This window comes from Phyllobates terribilis, unplaced genomic scaffold, assembly GCF_046119375.1.
Source record: "Phyllobates terribilis strain yellow unplaced genomic scaffold, ASM4611937v1 Scaffold_3__8_contigs__length_932513732, whole genome shotgun sequence".
Lineage (NCBI taxonomy): Eukaryota > Metazoa > Chordata > Amphibia > Anura > Dendrobatidae > Phyllobates > Phyllobates terribilis.
Window position 1 is genome coordinate 246,774,532 of NW_027362763.1, and position 26,742 is coordinate 246,801,273.

The 26,742-nt window shown below is 44.8% G+C and overlaps 1 protein-coding gene across 1 annotated transcript in view; it reads right to left on the reverse strand.

Moving 5' to 3' along the window:
* ANKUB1 (ankyrin repeat and ubiquitin domain containing 1) overlaps positions 1-26,742 on the reverse strand; it is a 78,386-nt gene that overhangs the window by 26,767 nt on the left and 24,877 nt on the right. The window contains exon 3 of the mRNA XM_073674701.1: positions 15,379-15,595. Within this exon, the coding sequence (XP_073530802.1) occupies positions 15,379-15,595 (217 nt within the window). The remainder of the gene's footprint in view (positions 1-15,378; positions 15,596-26,742) is intronic.

Genomic DNA, 26,742 nt, shown 5'->3' on the forward strand with positions numbered 1-26,742 from the left:
GTGCCAGGAGACTCTATGGAATGCTTTCTCAGCATCCAACGAGAGTATCTAATTACAAATTTTTAACTGCATCTAGCCCAGAAAATACTTTGTGCCTAGTAGCAGTGTCTGCTAGTCAGCGGATTATCCCAGCTGTTAAGCAAGCTACACCACCTGTAGTTTGGACACTTAATTTTTTCAAAGGAAATGCTTCGGGCCCCTGGGACACTCAGTGAAGAGCATCGGGAGGCACTCCAAGCCACAGGGGCTGGGACTGGCGGTAGCACGCCTTGAAGTGGACCGCCAAGCTCGATCCTTCTAAAAGCTTTTTAACTGCAGCAGCTTTAGTGGACGCTACTGGAGCTGTAATTCCCTGGCATCAGACTTGCCCTCCAATAGATCCTTGTAAAAGGATTTAAAGTGTACTCATTCAAATTAGAGAGACAATTTAAATTAAAAAGCTTAGACCTGCCTCCACCGCTGGGGGGCTCGCTCGACCCACCAGCGGACAGGCGCCAGTATTGGGAGAGGGGGGCTGGCCGTCAGGGTCCACCGCAGCTCTGGCACAAACCCGGTGACACGGAGGTTGCACGGGCAGGAACGGACTGGCCGTGTCAGCTTCGCACTTTTTTTGTTTTAGAAGGGCATGACATGCCTATAGCTGTGTCTCCCCCTCCTTTTACTCCTCAACCTCTTTTCTTTTTGCATGACTATATGTACTTGTCATTTTTCCATGTGTTAGTTGTGTCTTCTGAGTAGTTTGTCAGCTTTTGGACACCTTTGAAGGTGTTTTCTATGTGTTTTCTATGTGTTTCTATGTGTTTTTGTTTGCCTGCCATTGGTTTTAACGGTGTTCGACGGTGTTCGACGAACACTTCGACAAACAGTTCGGCGAACATACGGGTGTTCGACGAACCGAACTGAACTCGAACACTACGGGGGTGGCTCAACTCTAATCCTGAGGTGCAGTGAGATGAAATGATGCTAATGCTAGTTGGTGACCTAAAACGGGAGAACAGAGACAAGAAGAGACGGATGAGAGATGCATCAAATAAACATAATAAATCCACAAATAAAGCTCCAATATAGATAATGTACTAATGGAAAAGACAATGGTAAAGACACATTGGTTATAAACATATATAAATCATAATAGTCAAAACAGTATTTCGTATTCCCTATTCAGACCTTTGGGATGTAAAGTCTGAAGGGTGTGGATCCAAAAGGATTCACGCTCCTTCAGCCTTTTTATGCGATTGCCACCTCTGCGGGCGAGTGGTACATGATCTATCACTTGGTATCTCAAATGAGAAATGGTGTGGGGTCTATCTATGAAATGAGCAAGTCTGGGCAGCATAGTGCGTTTGCATCTGATGGTTGATTTGTGTTGAGAGATGCGGTCTTGGATATGCTGGGTGGTTTCCCCAACATACCCGAGACCGCACGGACATTTAATCAGATATATCACATGTGTAGATTCGCATGTAAAATATCCCTGAATTGGGTATCTTTTGCCAGAGAGGGGATGTGTGAATGAGTCGCCTTTCATGATATTGGAACATTGGAGGCACCCCAAGCATGGGAAGGTGCCTCGACGTGGTGTTACCAAAGTACGCTGTATCGGTCCTCTTTTTATGGGGCCTACGTCAGCTTTGACAAGGTGGTCGCGTATATTGCGTGGGCGTTTATTGCATATCAACGGTTTATTAGCAAATTCAGGTATTGTCGGATGTGACTTTACCAATAGTGCCCAATGTCGTTGTATACCCTGTTGAATAGCATTGCCAAAGGGATGGTACGTGTTTACAAAAGCTATCCTATGGGTCTTTTCATGTATATGAGAACGGGGATGGTCTTGTTTTAAAATGTGCTCAGGGTAACCTCATTGTTGAAATTTACGATTCATTTCCATATGTCTAGTGCCCCTAAATTCATTATTCGATACAATGCGTTCGACTCTATGATGTGCTAGAGTATAATAGCAAACTGTTTTTGTCAGTATGTTTAACATAGAGGTCACTCTCCAGTGAGACTGTCTCGGTTAAAGTGATGAAAAAGTATCTAAAAAATGAATTGAATGCAAATCATAATGCATTATGAAGGTCAAGTTGGGAATACATGTATTGAGGTATCCAAAGAAAGAGTGTAATTCACTGTTAGTGCCCGTTCAGATGAAAAAAATATCGTCAATGAAACGTTTCCAATATAATACATATCTCTGAAAGAAATTATGCGTATGTACGAAAACGTCCTCGAAGTGTGCCATGAAGATATTTGCGTAAGGGGGTGCCACATTGGAGCCCATCTTGGTCCCCCTTCTTTGGAAGTAGAATGTGTCCTCAAAGAGGAAATAATTTTTGGTGAGGATCAGTGTAAACATTTCGACGCAGAAATGGATTTATTGTGGCGTTAGTGGAGTCTGTGTGTTAAGAAAATTGGATGTGGCTGTGATGCCATCCTGATGATCAATAATCGTGTAGAGGCTATTCACATCAATAGTCACTAATGTGCTGTTGGGAGGGATATAATCTAATTCTTGCAGAAAGTGGCTGGTATCCTTAAGGTATGAAGTGATTTTAGGAATATATGGCGTCAAAATTTTTTCACGTGTAATGGCGAGAGGTGACAGAATCGAGTCTGTGGAAGCAACAATAGGCCTACCTGCTGGCGCTTGTAGATTCTTATGTATTTTGGGCAGCGTATAGAACACCTGTGTGAGGAGCTGCCCACTTACTAAAAACTATGATACTTTGTCAGCAACGGACCACCATTTTTGTCAATATTATTATTGTGTTTTATTAGTGATTTACTTGTTATGTTTTGTATAGTTCTGCTAACTTGTCAGTATGTGTACAAGATTCACTTGTAAAATGTCCAGCATTCCACTAATCTGTATCTCAGGATATCTGTATCTCAGGAGTATCTAACCATTGTTCCAACAGGCAATAATCTCATTATGTGTGTGTAGATTGTAGACACAGTGGAGCCGTCACCACATGGGGTCTTACATGCAGTTTCAGATGAAGGCTTATAGAATATTCTTCATTGTTTTTAGCTAACAGTAAATGCTTAAGGGGGAGGGTGATCACTTCTGACCTGGGAGGGGACTGATCCCAGCAAAAGAAAAGACAGACATGTTTTAGTCAGGTTGGGTGGAATTATTGAAGGAAGATGATGGAGACCGTGGACTTGGATTATGGATTATGTCGGTTGGATTTAAACTTTCTTAAAAGAACTGTTGCTACTGGATAGAGGATCATGGACTGTGGCTACAGACTATACTGGCTGGAGATATGAAATCTGTGAGCCAACCAAATGTTGGGAGACAGTGAGTATGGCCTTATACAAAGCCAGTGGAACTTCTGAACCCAGATTGGGAACTTAAGGACTGAGAGAACTGTATTTTGGCCATTTACCTGGAATTACTTTATTACCATGGCTGTGATCAATAAAATATTGTTGCATCGTTAACCTGTCTAGGTGATTACTTACAACCCACAACCTCAGATCTCTACAACTGGTATGGTGGGATGGTTATTAATCAGAAATTCACCTAGTTTAGAATCAATAGTGCCTTTCCCTAAATGGTAAGAGGCTAATCTGGTGATAAGATCTCTTATCTGTGATGTGGGATTAAAAGAGATCGCAGAATAGGTATCACTATCATTCAATTGGGACCTGATCTCAGTGATATATGATGTCCGGTCTAACACGACCACTGCCCCGCCTTTATCAGCTGGTTTGATTATAATATCCCTGTTGTCTTTTAGGGACTTGAGTGCTTTAGATTCCTCATTGGGCCAGTGGTATTATAGCACGGGTTATTACCCCGGGCACTTTCCTCCATAGTCCTGTTGAGGAGGTAAGCGCAAGAGACCTGGAGAAGGAGCTCAAGCGGCTTACTGCATTGGACTTACACTGCATGGGAATATGGAGAGTCAGACTGAAGGAAAATTTTCTTTACTGGATTTACAGTTAAGAGTCCCAAGCCGATTCCAACCTCCCCGTTACTATCACCATGTTGAAACTGTCATCGACCTGGTAAATAGGGACGTGGAGCACACTCTTTTCTCCATCAAGAGGGGAGCATTCCATAATAAAAATAACCTCACCAATGAGGAATCTAAAGCACTCAAGTCCCTAAAAGACAACAGGAATATTATAATCAAGCCAGCTGATAAAGGCGGGGCAGTGGTCGTGTTAGACCGGACATATTATATCACTAAGGTCAGGTCCCAATTGAATGATAGTGATACCTATTCTGCGATCTCTTTTAATCCCACATCACAAATAAGAGATCTTATCACCAGATTAGCCTCTTACCATTTAGGGAAGGCACTATTGATTCTAAACTAGGTGAATTTCTGATTAATAACCATCCCACCATACCAGTGTTCTATAAGCTGCCCAAACTACATAAGAATCTACAAGCGCCACCAGGTAGGCCTATTGCTGCTTCCACAGACTCGATTCTGTCAACTCTCGCCATTACACTTGAAAAAATTTTGACGCCATATATTCTTAAGATCACTTCATACCTTAAGGATACCAGCCACTTTCTCACAACTCTGCAAGAATTAGATTGTATCTCTCCCAACAGCACATTAGTGACTATTGATGTGAATAGCCTCTACACGAGTATTGATCATCAGGATAGCATCACAGCCACATCCAATTTTCTTAACACACAGACTCCACTAACGCCACAACAAATCCATTTCTGCATCAATATGCTTACACTGATCCTCACCAAAAATGATTTCCTCTTTGAGGACACATTCTACTTCCAAAGAAGGGGGTCAGCGATGGGCTCCAATGTGGCACCCTCTTACGCAAATATCTTCATGGCTCACTTTGAGGATGTTTTCGTACATACGCATAATTTCTTTCAGAGATATTTATTATATTGGAAACATTTCATTGACGATATTTTTTTCATCTGGACGGGCACTAACCGTGAATTATACTCTTTCTTTGGATACCTCAATACATGTATTCCCGACTTGACCTTCACAATGCATTATGATTTGCATTCAATTCATTTTTTAGATACTTTCATCACTTTAACCAAGACAGGCTCACTGGAGAGTGACCTCTATGTTAAACCTACTGACAAAAATAGTTTGCTATTATACTCTAGCACATCATAGATTCGAACGCACTGTATCGAATAATGAACTTAGGGGTACTAGACATATGGAAATGAATTGTAAATTTCAACAATGAGGTTATTTAACAGTGTATACAACGACATTGGGCCCACGCAATATATGCGACCACCTTGTCAAAGCGGACGTAGGCCCCATAAAAAGAGGACCGATACAGCGTACTTTGGTAACACCACGTCGAGGCACCTTCCCATGCTTGGGGTGCCTCCAATGTTCCAATATCATGAAAGGCGACTCATTCACACATCCCCTCTCTGGCAAAAGATACCCAATTCAGGGATACTTTACATGCGAATCTACACATGTGATATATCTGATTAAATGTCCGTGTGGTCTCGGGTATGTTGGGGAAACCACCCAGCATATCCGAGACCGCATCTCTCAACACAAATCAACCATCAGATGCAAACGCACTATGCTGCCCATACCTGCTCATTTCATAGACAGACCCCACACCATTTCTCAATTGAGATACCAAGTGATAGATCATGTACCACTTGCCCGCAGAGGTGGCAATCGCATAAAAACGCTGAAGGAATGTGAATCCTTTTGGATCCACACCCTTCAGACCTTACATCCCAAAGGTCTGAATAGGGAATACGAAACAGTTTTGACTATTATGATTTACATATGTTTATAACCAATGTGTCTTTACCATTGTCTTTTCCATCAGTACATTATCTATATTGGAGCTTTATTTGTGGATTTATTATATTTATTATGTTTATTTGATGCATCTCTCATCAGTCTCATCAGTCTCTTCTTGTCTCTGTTCTCCCATTTTAGGTCACCAACTAGCATTAGCATCATTTCATCTCACTGCACCTCAGGATGCTTGATCACTAGTGGACTTTCACTTTTCCATCATAAGTCGACCCCAGTATTATTGATCACTAGTGGATTATCACTCCCTTCTCCTAATCTCAGTAGCTGTTTTTTGACTCTCCAGACCACACTATTCACACTTGCACACCTTATCAATAACCCAGGATACCTCCTCACTTATCCTTGTCACAGCGCTGTTAAGCATCGGACGCCATGGACCGCATGTACGTTCCACCGCTTCCGGAAGTCACTTGTCACGTTACCGGAAGTTGCGGCACATGTGATCTGCAGGACCTGCAGGTCCTTTAGGCAATAGCATGGTGCGCTCCACCAGCATAGAGCGTGCCTCCACTGGAACCACCAATAATACTGAACAGCACGATATATAAGGAGGCAGTTCCACATGTCTTCCCACACCACGTGTTGCCCGGTCCATTTCCGCCCCAGGCACAGGTAGGAGATCTGCAGTGAGCTAATGGGACCACATGTTTGTATGTGATTGCACCGACTATATATGTTGTTTGGAAATATAATCCTTATTCTTTATCGTATAGGAAGCAACGAGTTCCCTTTAACTCCAATTCTGCTTTAAGCAGCATTTCCAAACTGGTAATATGAATCCTGGTTAATTTTGTCAATTTTGTGTATTGGAAGATTTTTTGGCTTCTCATGGTGTCCAAGTTTTAAATATGGCCAATTTGGTCCACATACGGTTTCCTCTATATATTCGGCTATCCTCTTCAATACCACTTCTTTACTTGTATAAACTCATCAAAGTTTTGGTGCACCATCATATGTAGGCACCATCATATGTTACTATTTAACCTTTTTCTTGCTTCATAGTAGCCGATGATATATCATGTTACAAACTAAATTTATTTTTGTATAAATATATATCTCCATTAATTAATTATTTGTTTGTTTATATCTAGTGATGACCTTGAAAAAGACCGATCTAAAAGTCGAAACATTGGTTTATATCAAGGGCTTATGCCCTGTTTTGTGAAACAAGGGGCACATGTGATTAATAAAAAATATTTTCTGCATATTACACAAACTGGAGTGCCGAAGTTTATTTCTTATAGTATATTCCAATTCCTTCTGAGCACCCACTACAACAGTGAGCAACCCCCTCACTCTTTTGCTTATGCCTTTAAACAATTCTGGACTGCCCATATGGTGATGTCATGTGTTTGGAAGCTTCTGATAAGTTTTTTGGTAACATATTAGTTAATTAGAGATACACCTGTGGATGTATTTTAATGCACACCTGAAACACACTGCTTCTTTGTGTAGCATCATGGGAAAGTCTAAAGAAATCAGCCAAGATAACAGAAAGAGTATTGTGAACTTGCACAAGTCTGGCTCATCCTTGTGTACAATTTCAAAATACCTGAAGCTGCCTCGTTCATCTGTACAAACAATTATATGCAAGCACAAACAAGATGGGAATGTCCAGTCATCAAACCGCTGAGGAAGGAGACGGGTTCGGTGTCCCAGAGATGCTTTGGTCCAAAATGTGCATATCAACCCAAGGACAAAAGTAAAAGACCTTGTGAAGATGATGGAAGAAGTTGGTAAGATTGTGTCAATATCCACCTTGAAACGAGTACTTTATCAACATGGACTGAAAGGCCACTCTGCCAGGAAGAAGCCATTACTCCAAAAGAAACATACAAAAGCCATATTAATGTTTCCAAGTGCACACAGGAACAAAGACCTTAATTTTGGAGACATGTCTTGTGGTCTGATGAAGCTTGGGAGAAGCTTGGAAGCCTAAAAACACCATCCCACATGTGAAACATGGGGGTGGCAGCATCATGTTGTGGGGTTGTTTTGCGGCAGGAGGGACTGATGCACTTCACAAAATAGATGGCATCATAAGAAAAGAAGATTATTTGTAGCAACACTGAAGCAGTATCTCAATACATCAGCCAGGAAGTGAAAGCTTGGGCGGAAATGGGTCTTCCAAATGGACAAATGACCAGAAGCATACTGCCAAAATGGTAACAAAGTGGCTTAAGAATAACAAAGTCCATGTTTTTGCGTGGCCATCACAAAGACCCGATCTCAATTCTATTGAAAATTTATGGGCAAAGCTGAAAAGGCAGGTGCGAGCAAGGCGACCTACAAACTTGGATCAGTTACAGCAGTTTTGTCTGGAGGAATAGGCCCAAATTCCGACCAACTATTGTGAGAAGCTTGTGGAAGGAAATCCCAAACGTTTGACCCAAGTCATTCAGTTTAAGGGCAATGGTACCAAATACTATTAAAATGTATGTAAACATTTGACTTTGCAATAAGTAATTAAAATGCCTTAAAATCTCTCATTATTCTGACTTTTGTCAAATATTAAATATTATAGTAATCCTAATTGACCTAAAATGGGAAAGGTTTATTCTGATTTCATGTGAGATATTGAGAAAAACATGCATATGTGCCTTTTTATACAGTATATGTAAACTTCTGGTTTCAACTGTATATATATATATATATAGATATAGATATATAGATATATAGATATATAGATATATACAGTACAGACCAAAAGTTTGGACACACCTTCTCATTTAAAGATTTTTCTGTATTTTCATGACTATGAAAATTGTACATTCACACTGAAGGCATCAAAACTATGAATTAACACATGTGGAATTATATACTTAACAAAAAAGTGTGAAACAACTGAAAATATGTCTTATATTCTAGGTTCTTCAGAGTAGCCACCTTTTGCTTTGATGACTGCTTTGCACACTCTTGGCATTCTCTTGATGAGCTTCAAGAGGTAGTCACTGGAAATGGTTTTCACTTCACAGGTGTGCCCTGTCAGGTTTAATAAGTGGGATTTCTTGCCTTATAAATGGGGTTGGGACCATCAGTTGTGTTGTGCAGAAGTCTGGTGGATACACAGCTGGTAGTCCTACTGAATAGACTGTTAGAATTTGTATTATGGCAAGAAAAAAGCAGCTAAGTAAAGCAAAACGAGTGGTCATCATTACTTTAAGAAATGAAGGTCAGTCAGTGCGAAAAATTGGGCAAACTTTGAAAGTGTCCCCAAGTGCAGTTGCAAAAACCATCAAGCGCTACAAAGAAACTGGCTCACATGAGGACCGCCCCAGGAAAGGAAGACCAAGAGTCGCCTCTGCTTCTGAGGGTAAGTTTATCCGAGTCACCAGCCTCAGAAATCGCAGGTTAACAGCAGCTCAGATTAGAGACCAGGTCAATGCCACACAGAGTTCTAGCAGTAGACACATCTCTTCAACAACTGTTAAGAGGAGACTTTGTGCAGCAGGCCTTCATGGTAAAATAGCTGCTAGGAAACCACTGCTAAGGACAGGCAACAAGCAGAAGAGACTTGTTTGGGCTAAAGAACACAAGGAATGGACATTTAACCAGTGGAAATCTGTGCTTTGGTCTGATGAGTCCAAATTTGAGATCTTTGGTTCCAACCACGGTGTCTTTGTGCGACGCAGAAAAGGTGAACGGATGGACTCTACATGCCTGGTTCCCACCGTGAAGCATGGACGAGGAAGTGTGGTGGTGTGGGGGTGCTTTGCTGGTGACACTGTTGGGGATTTATTCAAAATTGAAGGCATACTGAACCAGCATGGCTACCACAGCATCTTGCAGCACCATGCTATTCCATCCGGTTTGCGTTTAGCTGGACCATCATTTATTTTTCAACAGGACAATGACCCCAAACACACCTCCAGGCTGTGTAAGGGCTATTTGACCAAGAAGTAGAGTTATGGGGTGCTACGCCAGATGACCTGGCCTCCACAGTCACCAGACCTGAACCCAATCGAGATGGTTTGGGGTGAGCTGGACCGCAGAGTGAAGGCAAAAGGACCAACAAGTGCTAAGCATCTCTGGGAACTCCTTCAAGATTGTTGGAAGACCATTTCCGTTGACTACCTCTTGAAGCTCATCAAGAGAATGCCAAGAGTGTGCAAAGCAGTCATCAAAGCAAAGGGTGGCTACTTTGAAGAACCTAGAATATAAGACATATTTCCAGTTGTTTCACACTTTTTTGTTAAGTATATAATTCCACATGTGTTAATTCATAGTTTTGATACCTTCAGTGTGAATGTACAATTTTCATAGTCATGAAAATGCAGAAAAATCTTTAAATGAGGAGGCTTGTCCAAACTTTTGGTCTGTACTGTACGTCCGCGCCGCTGAAAGATCCTCAAGTCAGGAACATGTAATAATATCCTTGTTTATTGGTAAATGCCTACGCGTTTCTGGGTGTTCCACACCCCTTCATCAGGGCACCAACAGATATCTGTTGGTGCCCTGATGAAGGGGTGTGGAGCTAATGGACTACGGAAGTGGGAAGAGGGAGGGGTTATCTGGCAGGAGGGGCAGGACCTAAAATAGTTGAGAATTTCTCGGTAACACCCAGACCAATAAAACCTTCTTAAAATCCTCTCCTGAGTTTTCTTGACCCCTAGGTGTCCCCCCAGAACATGTGAATGGGCCATATCCAGTACCTTCCGTCTGTATGGCCCCGGCACTAACAGCTGTTCCACTGTCTCACCGCCCCTTAATTTAGCCACCCGATATAGCAACTCCCCCTGAAATGCAAAGTGGGGGAACCTTGTATCGGCCTCCGGCTCTTGGGCAACCCCATTACATACAGTAACCTGGTGACATGCCCCCTTTAAGATTAGGTCCCGAACTTGAGCAGTCCCAAAGTTCTCTCCGGACATATCTAACTCAAGGAGGTCGGCCTCCTCGGTCACCGTCTCACCCTCATCGCCGGCAAGGACAGACAGTGGGAACTCATCCACTTGAGATTTCATCGGGGGTTCTTCTCCAGGGACCTGTTTTTTATTCACGCTACTTAGTCCGGTTCCCTTCCCCCACAAGTCCCAAAATAAAGAAAAATCATGGCCCAGTAGGATGGGATGTATCAGGTTCTTAACCACCCCGACCTCATGGGACTGGGCACCACAGTCTGTTCCAACTGTCACTGTGGCCACGGGATAGTCCTTGGCATCCTCATGAATGCACCGAACGCCCACAGTTTTGGAAGGGATCAACTGGTGGGGAAGGGTAGCTCTGATTAAGGTCACCAGACTCCCAGAGTCCAACAGTCCAAGCACCTTTACTTCATTAACGGACACGATATTCGCTTGCGGCCCCTCGCCGGGTTGACAGTCTACATTGCATGCTGGATAACCATAGTAGGAGACTCGTCTGCCTAGGCTGCAGTCCATGGGCTCAGGGGACATATGACACCTGGCGGCTACGTGTCCCAGGTTGTGACACTGCCAACAGACTATCTTTCACAACAGTCCTTGTTGCACCTTCAGTGGGAGTGGGACGCCCCCCAGGGGTGGCTCTAGACCCCTTCCATGGTGAACCTGCTACCTTTTGAGTATCCCAGTACGGAGAAGTGATTATATCCGGTTTCCCGAAGGACTTCTCAACCACCTGGTACCTTTCTTCCAGGCCGATGAAGTCATCTGCGTTCTGGGGATCGCCCTGGGCAACCCAAGTCTGTACCAACTTGGGAAGGGAGTGCACGAATCTATCAATCACCACCCACTCGACCATCTGGGCCGGAGTGGAGAACTATGGCTGCAACCAATTCTGAATGAGATGCAGTAGGTCGAACATCTGTGAGTGAGGGGGCTTGTCTCTGGCATACGCCCAGTGGTGGACTCGTTGGGCTCTCACAGCCATATTCACTCAGGCGTGCCAAGATCTCTGTCTTTAGATTGGCGTATTCCTTGCCATCCTGCAGCGTCAAGTTGTAAAATGCCTTTTGGGGTTCACCCAACAAATATGGCGCCAGAACCTCTGCCCATTGTTCAGGTGGAAGTCTCTCCCGATCAGCCACCCACTCAAAGCCTGTCAGAAATACTTCTACATCATCCCCGGGGGTCATCTTCTGCATGACCCGTCTTACCGCCTTCCTGACGTGGGAGTCATCAGTCGGCCCTGGGGGTGGGGTGGTGGCCCTGCCCTGGATGGCGTCCGCCAGAAGCTGTATCTGCTGTTGCTGCTCCTGCTGGTGCTGCGCCTTTTGCTGCACTTGGATCTGTTGCAGCAACAGTTTGGGCGTCTCCTAGTGCTGCTGATGCATGCTCTGCAAATGCTGCTGATGCATCTGTTGTTGGCTATGCACCAGGTGCCTAATGAGCTCCTCCATGCTGCCGGACTTCTCTAGCTGGCGGACTTCACCCAGGACATCCACCGGTCTCTGTGGCAGATACACTTGTTACTGGAATCTTGCACGCACTCTCACACCAACTGTGGTAAAACGACTTGCACGGCCTCCAGAGGCGGACACAGGACACACGGTTCGGGTTAACTTCCTGTTGGTTTATTCAGTGGCATAAACTTCCAGCAGTGTCCCATAAAAATAAACAGACCCTCTCGGGGTTAACAGGAAAACAAAAGATAAGGTATAGCAGAGTACGATATCAAGCGAGGCTTGGCCCGCTCTGGGTAGCACGATAAAGTCGCCGCAAACACCCTTCCTCCAGTGTTGCTCTTTGGCTTTACTCAAACACAGCCTGGAGACTTCATTCTCCAGGCCACACACTGCTCAGAGAAAAAAAAACTGACTGAACATTTAAACCTTGCTCAGCCACACTCTGGGGGGGAGGTAGGGGAATGGCCTCCCACCCTCTTTGCCATTCCCATAAAACCACACCCTTTAAGAGTTAACCCCCCAGCATATAACATGCTGGCAGAAATTTAGTAGGTTTCAGTTCACACAGGACCGCAACCTGAGTGACACATACCTCCCCTCGTATATCATACCAGTGACTCTGTCACAATATATATATATATTATTTATATACACTGTACTGTATATACACACACATTGCATGAAAAACATTTAGGCAGATGTGGGAAAATTACTACAATGCAGAAATGCTTTTCTAAAACAGAAGTGTTAATAGTTTATTTTTATCAGTTAACAAAATGCAAGGTGAGCGACACTGTACATCAATATTTGGTATGACCAGCATTTGCCTTCAAGACAGAATCAATTCTTCTAGATACACGTGCACACATTTTTTAAAGGAACATCAGGGAGGTTATTCCAAACATCTTGGAGAACTAACCACAGATCTTCTGTGGATGTAGTCTTCAACAAATCCATCTGTGTCTTCATGCAGTCCGAGACAGAATTGATGATGTTGAGATCAGGGCTCTGTGGGGGCCATATAATCATTTCCAGGATACTTTTTTTTTTTTACGTTGAATATAGGTCTTAATGACACTTGCTGTATGTTTGGGGTCGTTATCCTGCTGAAGAATTAATCTGGTACCAACTAATTAAAGCTGCACTCTGAAATGCTATAATATGTAAGCATTGAATATATGAAATTGGAACTGCATTACTTCTGTAGAAAACATGTTAAAGAATGAAGGTACTTAGCGCTCAAATTGGCCAATTCATGTGAGCCCAACAGCCAGCGACAACGTGTACCCCTATGTTAGGAGCCTAACCTAATATGATGTCTCTACTGGGGTAAAAGTCTACAATTATATGGGCAGTTAGGATCAAGCTATATTTAAAACACCTTCGGCTGATGGGATGAATGCTATGTTTTATATTTTTAATATTAATCTAGAACCAATCAGACCCTTCCTTTGTGGTATTGCATGATAGATAAGTATCTGCCTGTATTTCTCAGCATTGATACACCATTGATCCTGACCAAATCCCCAACTCCATTTTCTGAAAATGCAGTAACAAACTAGCAAGGAACCTCCATCATGGTTCACTGTTGCCTGCAGACATTCATTCATTATTGTACCACTCTCCGACCCTTGGGCGAACAAACTGACTTCTGGGATTGCAAAATATTTCAGATTTTGACTCATCAGTCCAGAGCACCAGATGACATTTTTTTGCATCCCTGTTCCTATTTTTTCATGCACAGTTGAGTTGTTTGGCCTTGCCTTTATGTCATAGGTATGGCTTTAGCTGTAATTCTTCCATGAAGACCAATTCTAGGGAAACTATTCTGAAGAGTAGATGAGTCCCACTGGTTGTTGTGAGTGCTGAGTTGATGACACTGCTTGACATCTTTTTATTTTGAAGGGAAGTAAGCATGACGTGTGTTTCATCTGCGGCGCAAAGTTTCTTTGGCCAACCACGGCATCTATGGTCTTCAATACTGCCCATTTCTTGGTGCTTTTTCAAAAAATCTTGAAAAATAGATGAAAAGTAATAATCCGGCAGCAAAGCGGTGTCACTATACCGAGCGGTGCTGGAGATCAGCGCCGCCCCCGCATGTGCCATCACTGGTCTATGTCAGGTATTCTGCCACCGCTGGGCTGATGGAATATTACTATTCATCTAAGCCGCCAACAGAGTGGACACTGTGCTCATCGTACAGGGAACAGGGGAGACAGTGCATCGGGGAAGGAAGAGACACCACTCGTGGGGGAAGAGACACTGCATAGGGGAGACAGTGCACAGGGAAGACACCGCAGGGACAGAGCTGGTACCAACCTCTGACATGAGAGTCACTGATGTTGCTTCGTTTCAGGAAGGGGGCAGTGTCACAGGTGTGTCAGGTGTAATAGACAGTCACTCTGGATTTGGCTGTAGAAGGTACCTGCGCTTGGCATTTGGCATTGCAGACACCTTCTTAATCCTTCTTCTTTTAAGACCCAGCAGTGACCTCCCTCCTGCAGCTGATTGACACACCCTTGCATAGGCATTAAAAACCCTCAGTTTGCTCCAGGCAAACGCTGGTGATACTTCTATGTACCTTTGTGCATGCTTGGAGCACTAGCTGTTGGCTGGCTTCTTCTCTGGTGGCCTTGGAGGACAGTTAGCATTACTTCTCTGGTGTCTGCTCAAGCTAAGTTAATCCCCTTTGTTTGCCTTCCTTGTTGTCTTTAGTTTATAGTGGGGCCTGACCAGTGCTCACCCCTCCCCCTCCCTATCTAGGGCCAAACTCTAGGGATATACAGGGTTCAGGGTCTTGCTCGGCGATCGGTGTGGAACCTATATAGGGATGGTAGGGTAGGCAGGGTGTTATTAGATCTGCCTAGGGGTCCCCACTCCCCCTTTCCCTAGTGTTTGGGCTTCCTCCCCCTCTTCCCTTCGTGTTGCACTTAGTCTTTCCCACACCTTGCATGATAGGCAGGGTCTGCAGTAGTGACCCCAGCCTCTGCCCCCTGATGACACTTTGAGTATCCCAGCATGCACTTGGATTCTCAAATGAAGTGTCATCACACAAGAAGGGATACAAATACAATAGCAGTTAGATAGTGTAGTTAGGGAACGGTATGGAATTTTTAAAGCAAGTATATTAGAAAATAGCTTAGAGTATACCATCAAATAAATATGGGATAAGGAGAAAAATGACTTTGCCTTCAGACCACCCCTTTTGGAACTACATGTTTGAGGTAGTAGGTTACATACCTAGATCCAGATTGTAGTCCCTAAGTGTGTTACAGTCGTACATTTCTTTTCCTTCTAATGTCCGGAGGCAGAAAACACTGACTGGAAATCCACATTTCACAGACAACAGAGACTTGAGTTTTGAGACATTTTCAGCAAGAAGATGAATATTCCCCATTATTGGGACTCTTTCTTTAGTAACTATATTGTATACATATAGAGCTGGCTTTTCTTCCTCCTAAAATTATAATATTGTAGATATATTGTTATTGCAGACATATAAAGTTCTATGTAAAAAACCTACTATGAATTATATTTTGGGATTTCAGAATGTCTGAAGCAAGGGAACCAAATTTTTTTTCCCAACACCAGAGTCCAGGTAAAAACAAATACACTGCTCAAAAACATTAAGGGAACACTAAAATACCACATCCTAGATATGACTGAATAAAATATTCCAGTTGCAAATCGTTATTCATTACATAGTAGATGTTACGCACACCCCAGGACTGACTGGCGTGAGCGTGGTTAGTGATCCCGCTGGACCATGAACCGAGGAGTGCCTGGAGGGGCGTGACTAAGTATCAACTCGGTCCGACCAAGGTCGCACGGCTGCTCAGTCGACTCCGTGAACCAGGGAGGAACCGAGCAGAGGGACCAGGTGCTACTCCAGGTCAGACCCCGGTCACAGCTGTTGACTAGTGTTGAGCCACCCCCGTAGTGTTCGAGTTCGGTTCGGTTCGTCGAACACCCGTGTGTTCGCCGAACTGTTCGTCGAACTGTTCGTCGAACACCTTCGAACACCGTTAAAACCAATGGCAGGCAAACAAAAACACATAGAAACACATAGGAAACACCTTCAAAGGTGTCCAAAAGCTGACAAACTGCTCAGAAGACACAACTAACACATGGAAAAGTGACAAGTACATATAGTCATGCGAAAAGAAAAGAGGTGGAGGAGTAAAAGGAGGGGGAGACACAGATATAGGCATGTCATGCCCTTCTAAAATCCAAAAAGTGAGAAGCCGAGACGGCCAGTCCGCTCCTGCCCGTGCCACCTCCGTGTCGCCGGGTTTGTGCCAGAGCCGCGGTGAACCCTGACGGCCAGCCCCCCTCTCCCAATACTGGTGCCTGTCCGCTGGTGGGTCGAGAGAGCCCCCCTGTGGTGGAGGCAGCTCTAAGCTTTTTAATTTAAATTGTCCCTCTAATTTGAATGAATACACTTTAAATCCATTTACAAGGATCTATTGGAGGGCAAGTCTCATGCCAGCAGCCGCGTAATTCCACCTCCAGTAGCGTCCACTAAAGCTGCTGCAGTTAAAAAGCTTTTATAAGGATCGAGCTCGGCTGTCCACCGCAAGGCATCCTAGTGCCAGTCCCAGCCCCTATGCCTTGGGGTGCCTCCTGATGCTCTTCACTAAGTATCCCGTGGTCCCGAAGCATTTCCTTTGAAAAAATTAAGTGTCCAAACTACAGGTGGTGTAGCTTGCTTAACAGCCGGGATAATCCGCTGACTAGCAGACACTGCTACTAGGCACAAAGTATTTCCTGGGCTAGATGCAGTTAAAAATTTGTAAGTAGATACTCTCGTTGGATGCTGAGAAAGCATTCCATAGAGTCTCCTGGCACGCCATATATGATTCTCTTAAAAAGCTTGGGGTAGGGGTCTAGGGGACCCTTTTATAGCCAAAATCACGGCCCTGTATCACAATACGTCACCTAGGCTGAAGATAAATGGAACTGTAGCACCGAGGGCTCGGTTGCTACAGACGTATTGCACCTCACCCAGAGGTGTGATATCTCACTCTCAGATAAGGATGGAGTGTGGATCAGGACCCGACACCTGCATGCATTACACCACATTGCCGTGGGGCAGGGCGACCAATATGCCCCTGAGATGGGCACGACAGTCCCTGTCCCTGGCTGGAGTGGGGGGAGGGAACACTGAGGAAGGGGAACCCTGCAGTGCAGGAGCAGGGAGGAAGCAGTTCCTGGGTGCATTGAGAAGGGAGTATAAAAGGTGGGCACCATCTTAGTTCAGTGCAGAGAAGTCTGAGCAGAAGTGGCAGGGAGCAGGGGCTCTGCATGAGCTCTGCTCCGGAGGCGGGCCTAGTAACAGAGGCCCAGGCCTGCAAGAGGGAGAAGGAAGGAAGAGGAGCGGAGAAGGCTCCAGGAACGAGGAATGAAGGGATCCCAGGGGTGCGGACGGGCGAGTCGCCACCGCACGCCCGAATCCACCTGCGTGGAGGGGTCAGGCCAAAGGGGGAGACCGGTCCCCGAACTAGTGGAGGCAGGAAACGACCCTCAGCTAGAAACCGGAGGCTCTGACATTTTATGTGGCGCAGCCCCTTGCTCCACCCGCTAGGAAGGCACCACATAGGGTCAGGGAAACTGGCGCCAAGTTTACCAAGAGGAGGCCCGAGGCAGCCGGACAGAAGTGTTGGTAAGAAAGGCCAGACAAAGGACACACAAAGGGGGTCCTGTGAAGCGCTCCAAAGTTATCTGGGAGTTGTCTGAGCCCCTCACCTGGTGAGCACAGTACGACGTGGGCAGCCGTTACCTGCAGACGTGGTCTGGATAATAAGAACTGTGAGTAAAGGCCCTGAACTGCATCACTGACTCCGTGTCGTTACTGCTGCTGCCCTGCACCATCACCCCCATCCTCCGCATACACTGCCCTGAGGCTATACTCCTCCCGTGGGGAGTTATGCTACGCTCTGCTGCACCCACAACACCAGCCTTAGCGGTCTGCCCTGTAGCGGCGGTTCACTCTGACCGCAATCCACGGGTGGCGTAGTCGGACATTTAAACATCAAAACCACATAAATAGTTCCGCCACTGGTTTGACCGCCCTGAGCCACGGAACCGGATCGCCGCCACGAAGACTACAACCACCAGCATCCACCAAAAAGGGTCCGGCTCCGGGTGTCCCAAGGCCCAGGGGGTGCGTCAGAACATTTTCATCACCTTTCACAATCACCAATGGGACAAGGCAGGGATGTCCTCTGTCCCCTCTCTTATACATCCTAGTGACGGAGCACCTGCTCTCATCAATTCGCCATAACCCCAATATTAGGTGGATTGAGGTGGGAGGCACCAAGTACAAGTGCTCTCTATTTGCTGATGATGTCCTAGTATATATCACTCAATCACATATATCCATCCCTGCTGTTATGGCTGAAATAGATCACTTTGTTACATGGTAAAATTTTAAAATCAATGCAGCGAAGTCTGAGGCCCTCGATGTCTCCCTCCCTAAATCCATATAGGATTCCATCCAGTCCAACTTTCCCTTTGCCTGGCCCTCACAGGGTATCAAATACTTAGGAATTCCTATTCATAGAGACCTCTCCCATCTATGTTATCTTAATTTTGGGCCCTTTATTGAACAATTCCATACAGACCACGGTTGGCAAGTTAGAACTGTAAGATTCACTACGTGAACCACTGGTGTTTTGTGGAAAAGCACATGTACACCGCGCTCCAAATTATTATGCAAAAGTGTTTAGGAGTGATAAGGGAAGAATTTGTTTGTTTGTCAGTTAAACTCATTGATGGTGATGTGTGTCAGGGCTCTTTATATCACTGTAAGCAATTGCAGACACCTGTGCTAATTAGTTTGGCAGGTGTGTCCAATGAAAGGCAAGACTACTTAAGAAGGCTCTCTCACATTATTAAGCAGCCTACATTTTCTGCCAAAATGGGAAAGAAAAAGGATGTGTCGGCTGCTGAGAAGTAACAAATTGTGGAGTGTTTAGGTCAAGGCATGACTACAATCAACATTGTGCGATGATCAGGATGAAGTGTCTTGGCAATCAAGAAGTATGTAGCTGATTCACAGTACACACGTGTGCGTGCTGATAAGGGCAAATTGAGGACTCTTTCCTACAGGCAATTACGTCAGGTTGAAACAGCAGCGGCAAAAAAGCCTTGTCATAGCAGCAGACAAGTTTTTGAAGCTGCTTGTGCCTCCAACGTCCCCCGAACAACAAGATGCAGGGTCCTTCAGAGGTTTGCAGCTGTGCATATGCCATCCTGTCGACCTCCTCTATCCACTTCACACAAGCAGAAACGGCTCCAGTGGGCCAAACATTACATGAAGACTGATTTCAAAACTGTTTTGTTCACGGATGAGTGCCGTGCAGCGCTCGATGGTCCAGATGAATGGAGTGGAGGATGGCTGGTTGATGGACACCCCACGCAAACACGGCTACAGCGCCAACAAGGAGGAGGTGGAGTAATGTTTTGGGCTGGAATCATGGGGAGAGAGATTGTCGGCCCCTTTAGGATCCCTGAAGGCGCTAAAGATGAACTCCATAATGTATGTGGATTTTCTCAAACAGCACTTCCTGCCATGGTTCAAGAAGAAGAACCGTGTATTTCACAGCAAGATCATTTTTCTGCATGATAATACACCATCTCATGCTGCACATAAAACATCTGCATCTCTGGCTGATATGGGCATAAAAGGGGACAAACTTATGGTGTGACCCCCATGCTCCCCTGACCTCTACCCCATTCAGAACCTTTGGAGCATCATTAAAAGGAGTGTCTATGATGGCGGGAGGCAGTTCACATCTAAGCAACAGCTCTGGGAGGGTATTCTGTCCTCATGCAAAACAAGTGAAGCAGAAACCATCCAAAACCTGACAAATTCAATGGACGAGAGAGTTCAGAAGCTCCTTTCGAACAAGGGGTCCTATGTGAAAATGTAACATCACCTACAATAAAGTTTTGAGTTGAAAACTGTTTGATTTCAGTTTCTAACAACCTGCTAATGCTTATAATTTCAAAAATGACCATTTTTTTGGTCTTTATTAAAATGAAAAGGTTGATCGAAAAGTTTGGGGGATCTAAGAGTGTGGCAACCCAGTAGTCATGATTACTTCGAATTCTGACAATATGAGGGTCATGCTGCAGGTAGTGCAGCAAGAAGGCACTTATGTGTCTTGTGCATCTCGGAGCCCCAAAATTATTTTCCGGGCTAGATGCAGCTAAAAATTATTTTTAATTTTAAATCTGGTGAAGCTTATTATAGATGGCCTAATAGGATCAGTGCTGCACACTGCTACAAAGCCCAAATTATTTTCCAGTCAAGATACAGATAAACATGATTAGTAATTTGAAAGCTTAAAACGGTTGGTAGGGTGATTTTAACCAATCATCAAGCTTTTACTCTCCCCAGGATGACACAGGGGTAGAAAAGTCGTTTCGGATCCATGATTTGTTCATCTTTATGAACGTGAGTCTGTCTACATTATCAGTGGAGAGCCGCGTGCGCTTATCTGTCAGCACACCACCAGCAGCGCTGAACACACGTTCAGACAGAACGCTGGCTGCGGGGCATGACAAGATCTCCAAGGCGTAAGTGGCTAGCTCCGGCCATTTATCCAGATTGGAAGCCCAAAAAGAGCAAGGGTCCAGTGACACAGTCGTGGCTTCAATGTTTACTTGGAGATACTCCTGTACCATCGTCTCTAGGCGTTGACTATGTGTCAGACTTCTTGTCTCCTGTGGCCTTGCAAAGGATGGGCTAAAAAAGTGGTGAAATGATTCCGCAAAATTGATGTTACCAGCAGATACTGTGGTTCTGTTACGGTTTGAGTGCTGAACACTTGACGGTCCCACGGTTGGCAAGTTGGAACTGTGAGATTCACTACGTGCACCACTGGTATTTTGTGGAAAAGCACATGTAAGATTCTGCAACAGTCTCTGCTGATACTCCTGCATGCGTGCATCCCTTTCTATGGCAGGAATAATTTCTGCAAATTTACTTTTGTACCGGAGATCTAACAGTGTGGCAACCCAGTAGTCAGGATTATTTCTAATTCTCACAATTCGAGGGTCATGTTGCAGGTAGTGCAGCAAGAAGGCACTCATGTGTGTTGCGCATCCAGGAGCACCAAGTCCCTGTTGTGTTGGTGGCGAGGTAACAATCATGCTTCCTTCCTCTGTCCTCTCCCCCCAACCTCGCACAACAGAAATGTGATCAAGGTCTCCCTCATCTGATGAGTCTTCCATCAGTTCGTCCTCCACTTCTTCCTGGGCTCCTGCACCTTCCTCACTAGTTTGGCTGCTACCATGCGCCCTGGTAAAACCATCTCCCCCACCCTCACATGCCTGCCGCCTTGGTGCTGCCGACCGTCTGGACCTTGCAGATGTTAGCCCTTCCGCATACAACTCCTCCTCCTCTACTTCCTCCACCTCCTCTTGTGCCACCACCTGACTCCGAATTCTGTTTAACATGTGCTCCAGCATGTAAATCACCGGAATAGTCATGCTGATAATGGCATCGTCAGCACTAAACATCTTCGTCGCCATTTCAAAACTGTGCAGAAGGGTGCATAGGTTCCTGATCTGAGACCACTCCTCCAGCGTGATTTGCCCCACCTCTGAATCTCGTTGGCCCAGGCTATACGTCAGAACGTATTGCACCAGGGCTTGTCGGTGCTGCCACAGTCGCTGCAACATGTGCAGAGTTGAATTCCACCGGGTAGGCACATCGCATTTTAGCCGGTGAAGTGGCAGGCCCAACGACTTCTGTAGAGATGTAAGTCGCTGAGCTGCGGGATGCGAACGGCGGAAGTGAGCACACAGCGACCGTGCCCTCTGCAGAAGGCCATCTAGTCTGGGATAGTGGGCTAAAAATTGCTGGACAACCAGGTTCAACACGTGAGCCATACAAGGCCTGTGTGTGACATTGCCCCGGCGAAGGGCCGCACCCAGGTTTGCAGCATTGTCGCACACGGCCTTCCCTGGTTTCAGGTCCAGTGGAGACAACCATTCATGAAATTGGTTCTCCAGAGCTGACCACAACTCCTCAGCTGTGTGACTCACATTTCCCAGACATTTCAATGTAAAAACCGCCTGATGACGTTGAGCCCTACTGCCAGCATAGTAAGGAGGTGTGCAGGATCCCTTCTGCGCAGTTAGAAAGCTTGTGGCATGACCAGACAGGCTTTGGGTGCAGGTGGAAGACCGAGAGGAGGTTGAGGAGGCAGAAGCAGTGGAGGAACTTTGACATAAAGAGGATTGACGCACAACTCGTGGGGACGGCAAGACTTGGACAGCAGCCCCTTGTCCTGTTGTCACCATAGTTACCCAGTGCCCAGTCAGCGACATGTAACGCCCCTGTCGATGCCTACTCGTCCAAGTGTCTGTGGTGAAATGCACCCTGTCACACACAGAGTTTCTCAAAGAAGCGGTGATGTTGTGTGCGACATGCTGGTGCAGGCACACCTTTCTTTGAGAAGTAGTGCCGACTGGGCATCTGGTACTGGGGCACTGCGACGGACATAAGGTCTCGAAAATCCTCTGTGTCCACCAGGCGGAAAGGCAGCATTTCTGTAGCCAAGAGCTTGCAGATGGTGAAATTCAACCTCTTAGCTTTCTCATGGCTAGGAGGAAATGGTCTTTTACTTGTCCACATCTGAGGGACCGATGGCTGGCTATTGTGCTTAGACGGGGTTGATAAGGGTGTCCGCGGCAAACTGCCGGTCTGTGAGGAAGATGCAGGCGGACATGTTAGGTTGCCTTGATCCAAAGGTGGTGCTATCGATGTCGGACAGCGCTCAACACCAGCTGGTGTTACCACCTCCAAAGAAAATGATGACCTGCCAATCACGCTGGCTGTTGCGGGTAAAGAGGTGGCAGGTCTGCGCCCCAAAACAGGTGTGACTGCTGTCCCCCCAGTCACAGAGGATGAAGAGGCCGCGGATGCACAAGATATGGCAGACGGTGATTGGCCCGGCCGGCTAGGCCGCATTGTAGCACACTGAGCTTCCCACTGCAACTTATGCTTCATGTCCATGTGCCGGTTCATGCATGAAGTACTCAAACTATGTATTTTTTGGCCTCTACTTAGCTTTTGCTGACAAATGTTACAGATAACACGAGTTGGGTCATCTTTATCGATCTGAAAAAATGCCCAGGCTATGCAAGGCTTAGCACCCATGCGACCTGAAGAGCCACCACGACTTGTGGTGAGAGGCAGAGTTGTGTTTGAGGATGCAGTTGTTGACGTGCTTCCAGTACTACGTCTCTGTCCAGGAAGGCGCAACCTGACCTCGTCGTCACTAGCATCTTCCTCCACCTCCTCTGCTGACCTCATCTCTTGGCTGACTGTGGGTTGACAGTAAGTGGGATCTCCGACCTCATCATCATCACCCTGTGCGTTATCACACCCGTCGTCCTCAGAGCCAACCTGTTCCTGCCCTGACAAAAAACTAAAGTTGTCGCTCCAATCAGGTATTTCAGTCTTATCATCGTCTTCCTCATTGTCTCCACCAACAGGAGTTACAGTTTGGGAATGAGGGTCTACATTATGGTCAGAACCTTCTGCGTCTGGTCCTGGATCCGACTCATAAAGATTCTGGGCATCAGTGCAGATCATTTCCTCGTCTGGATTCACAGAAGCGCTGGAGTCGACCTCTGATTCCCAGGCTATAGTATGAGTAAACAGCTCTGCAGACTCAACCATCTGTTCTACCTCATACTCAGACGGGCAGCTGGAGATTTGGGAGCTGTGAGGAAGCAAGTGCGATTTGGGTGACACCTTTGAGGACTGGAGTATTTGTGATGTTGAAGTTGATGTGGAGGAGAGCCCACTTAAAGGAGCACTTGATATCCGTTGAAGCACCTGCTGTTTTTGTGCCTCATCTGGAATTTGTAGCGATTGGCGTGGCCGTAAGAAAGGGATCTTATCACATTGTCCGCTAAAAGAAGTAGACATTTTAGTTTGGCTGGAAGATGGTCTTTCTTCTGCACCTACCCCACGGACACAACCTTTTTTCCCCTTCCCAACACGCCTATTCCCCTTTCCACCAGCAGCAGGCCTTTTTCCACTCATTTTGGTGGTTAACTAATTCACAACTCTGGAGTTGTTTGCACAAAAAAACAATGGATGGTAACCGAGCAGAGCTGAGTGGCCAAACTGTGGTATTAGGCCAAAACTATTGGCTGGGCTAGATGCAGAAAAAAATTATTTTTAATTTGCAACCTGATGGAGGTCAGTATAGATGGACTAATAGAACAAGTCCCACACGCTGCTAGAAGCCCAAATATTTTTTCAGAGATAAATGAAGAAAAAAATTATTTTTAATTTGCAACCTGATGGAGGTCAGTATAGATGGACTAATAGACCAAGTCCCACACACTGCTAGAAGCCCAAATATTTTTTCAGAGCTAGATGCAGAAAAAAATTATTTTTAATTTGCAACCTGATGGAGGTCAGTATAGATGGACTAATAGACCAAGTCCCACACACTGCTAGAAGCCCAAATATTTTTTCAGAGCTAGATGCAGAAAAAAATTATTTTTAATTTGCAACCTGATGGAGGTCAGTATAGATGGACTAATAGACCAAGTCCCACACACCGCTAGAAGCCCAAATATTTTTTCAGAGCTAGATGCAGAAAAAAATTATTTTTAATTTGCAACCTGATGGAGGTCAGTATAGATGGACTAATAGACCAAGTCCCACACACTGCTAGAAGCCCAAATATTTTTTCAGAGCTAGATGCAGAAAAAAATTATTTTTAATTTGCAACCTGATGGAGGTCAGTATAGATGGACTAATAGAACAAGTCCCACACGCTGCTAGAAGCCCAAATATTTTTTCAGAGATAAATGAAGAAAAAAATTATTTTTAATTTGCAACCTGATGGAGGTCAGTATAGATGGACTAATAGACCAAGTCCCACACACTGCTAGAAGCCCAAATATTTTTTCAGAGCTAGATGCAGAAAAAAAATATTTTTAATTTGCAACCTGATGGAGGTCAGTATAGATGGACTAATAGACCAAGTCCCACACACTGCTAGAAGCCCAAATATTTTTTCAGAGCTAGATGCAGAAAAAAATTATTTTTAATTTGCAACCTGATGGAGGTCAGTATAGATGGACTAATAGACCAAGTCCCACACACCGCTAGAAGCCCAAATATTTTTTCAGAGCTAGATGCAGAAAATTTTTTTATTCAATTTGCAACCTGATGGAGGTCAGTATAGATGGACTAATAGACCAAGTCCCACACACTGCTAGAAGCCCAAATATTTTTTCAGAGCTAGATGCAGAATTTTTTTTTATTCAATTTGCAACCTGATGGAGGTCAGTATAGATGGACTAATAGACCAAGTCCCACACACTGCTAGAAGCCCAAATATTTTTTCAGAGCTAGATGCAGAAAAAAATTATTTTTAATTTGCAACCTGATGGAGGTCAGTATAGATGGACTAATAGACCAAGTCCCACACACTGCTAGAAGCCCAAATATTTTTTCAGAGCTACATGCAGAAAAAAATTATTTTTAATTTGCAACCTGATGGAGGTCAGTATAGATGGACTAATAGAACAAGTCCCACACGCTGCTAGAAGCCCAAATATTTTTTCAGAGATAAATGAAGAAAAAAATTATTTTTAATTTGCAACCTGATGGAGGTCAGTATAGATGGACTAATAGACCAAGTCCCACACACTGCTAGAAGCCCAAATATTTTTTCAGAGCTAGATGCAGAAAAAAATTATTTTTAATTTGCAACCTGATGGAGGTCAGTATAGATGGACTAATAGACCAAGTCCCACACACTGCTAGAAGCCCAAATATTTTTTCAGAGCTAGATGCAGAAAAAAATTATTTTTAATTTGCAACCTGATGGAGGTCAGTATAGATGGACTAATAGAACAAGTCCCACACGCTGCTAGAAGTCCAAATATTTTTTCAGAGATAAATGAAGAAAAAAATTATTTTTAATTTGCAACCTGATGGAGGTCAGTATAGATGGACTAATAGACCAAGTCCCACACACTGCTAGAAGCCCAAATATTTTTTCAGAGCTAGATGCAGAAAAAAATTATTTTTAATTTGCAACCTGATGGAGGTCAGTATAGATGGACTAATAGACCAAGTCCCACACACTGCTAGAAGCCCAAATATTTTTTCAGAGCTAGATGCAGAAAAAAATTATTTTTAATTTGCAACCTGATGGAGGTCAGTATAGATGGACTAATAGACCAAGTCCCACACACCGCTAGAAGCCCAAATATTTTTTCAGAGCTAGATGCAGAAAAAAATTATATTCAGTTTGCAACCTGATGGAGGTCAGTATAGATGGACTAATAGAATGATGCTATGCCCAAAAGATTTTACTTCACTAGGTGCAGTAAAAAAATTGGTATTCTATACACAGGTGGTATATCTTGCAACACAGATAGGCTACTCCACTGACTAACACACTCTGCAATAGGCCAAAAAGGATTAGCTTTGCTAGATTCAGCCAAATGCTGTGAAAAAAACTTGCACAGCACTGGCACAGACCTGCCTGGCAAAAACTGATAGGAACTGATGTAACCTAGTCCTGAAAAGGACTCCAATTACAATTAGTCTTT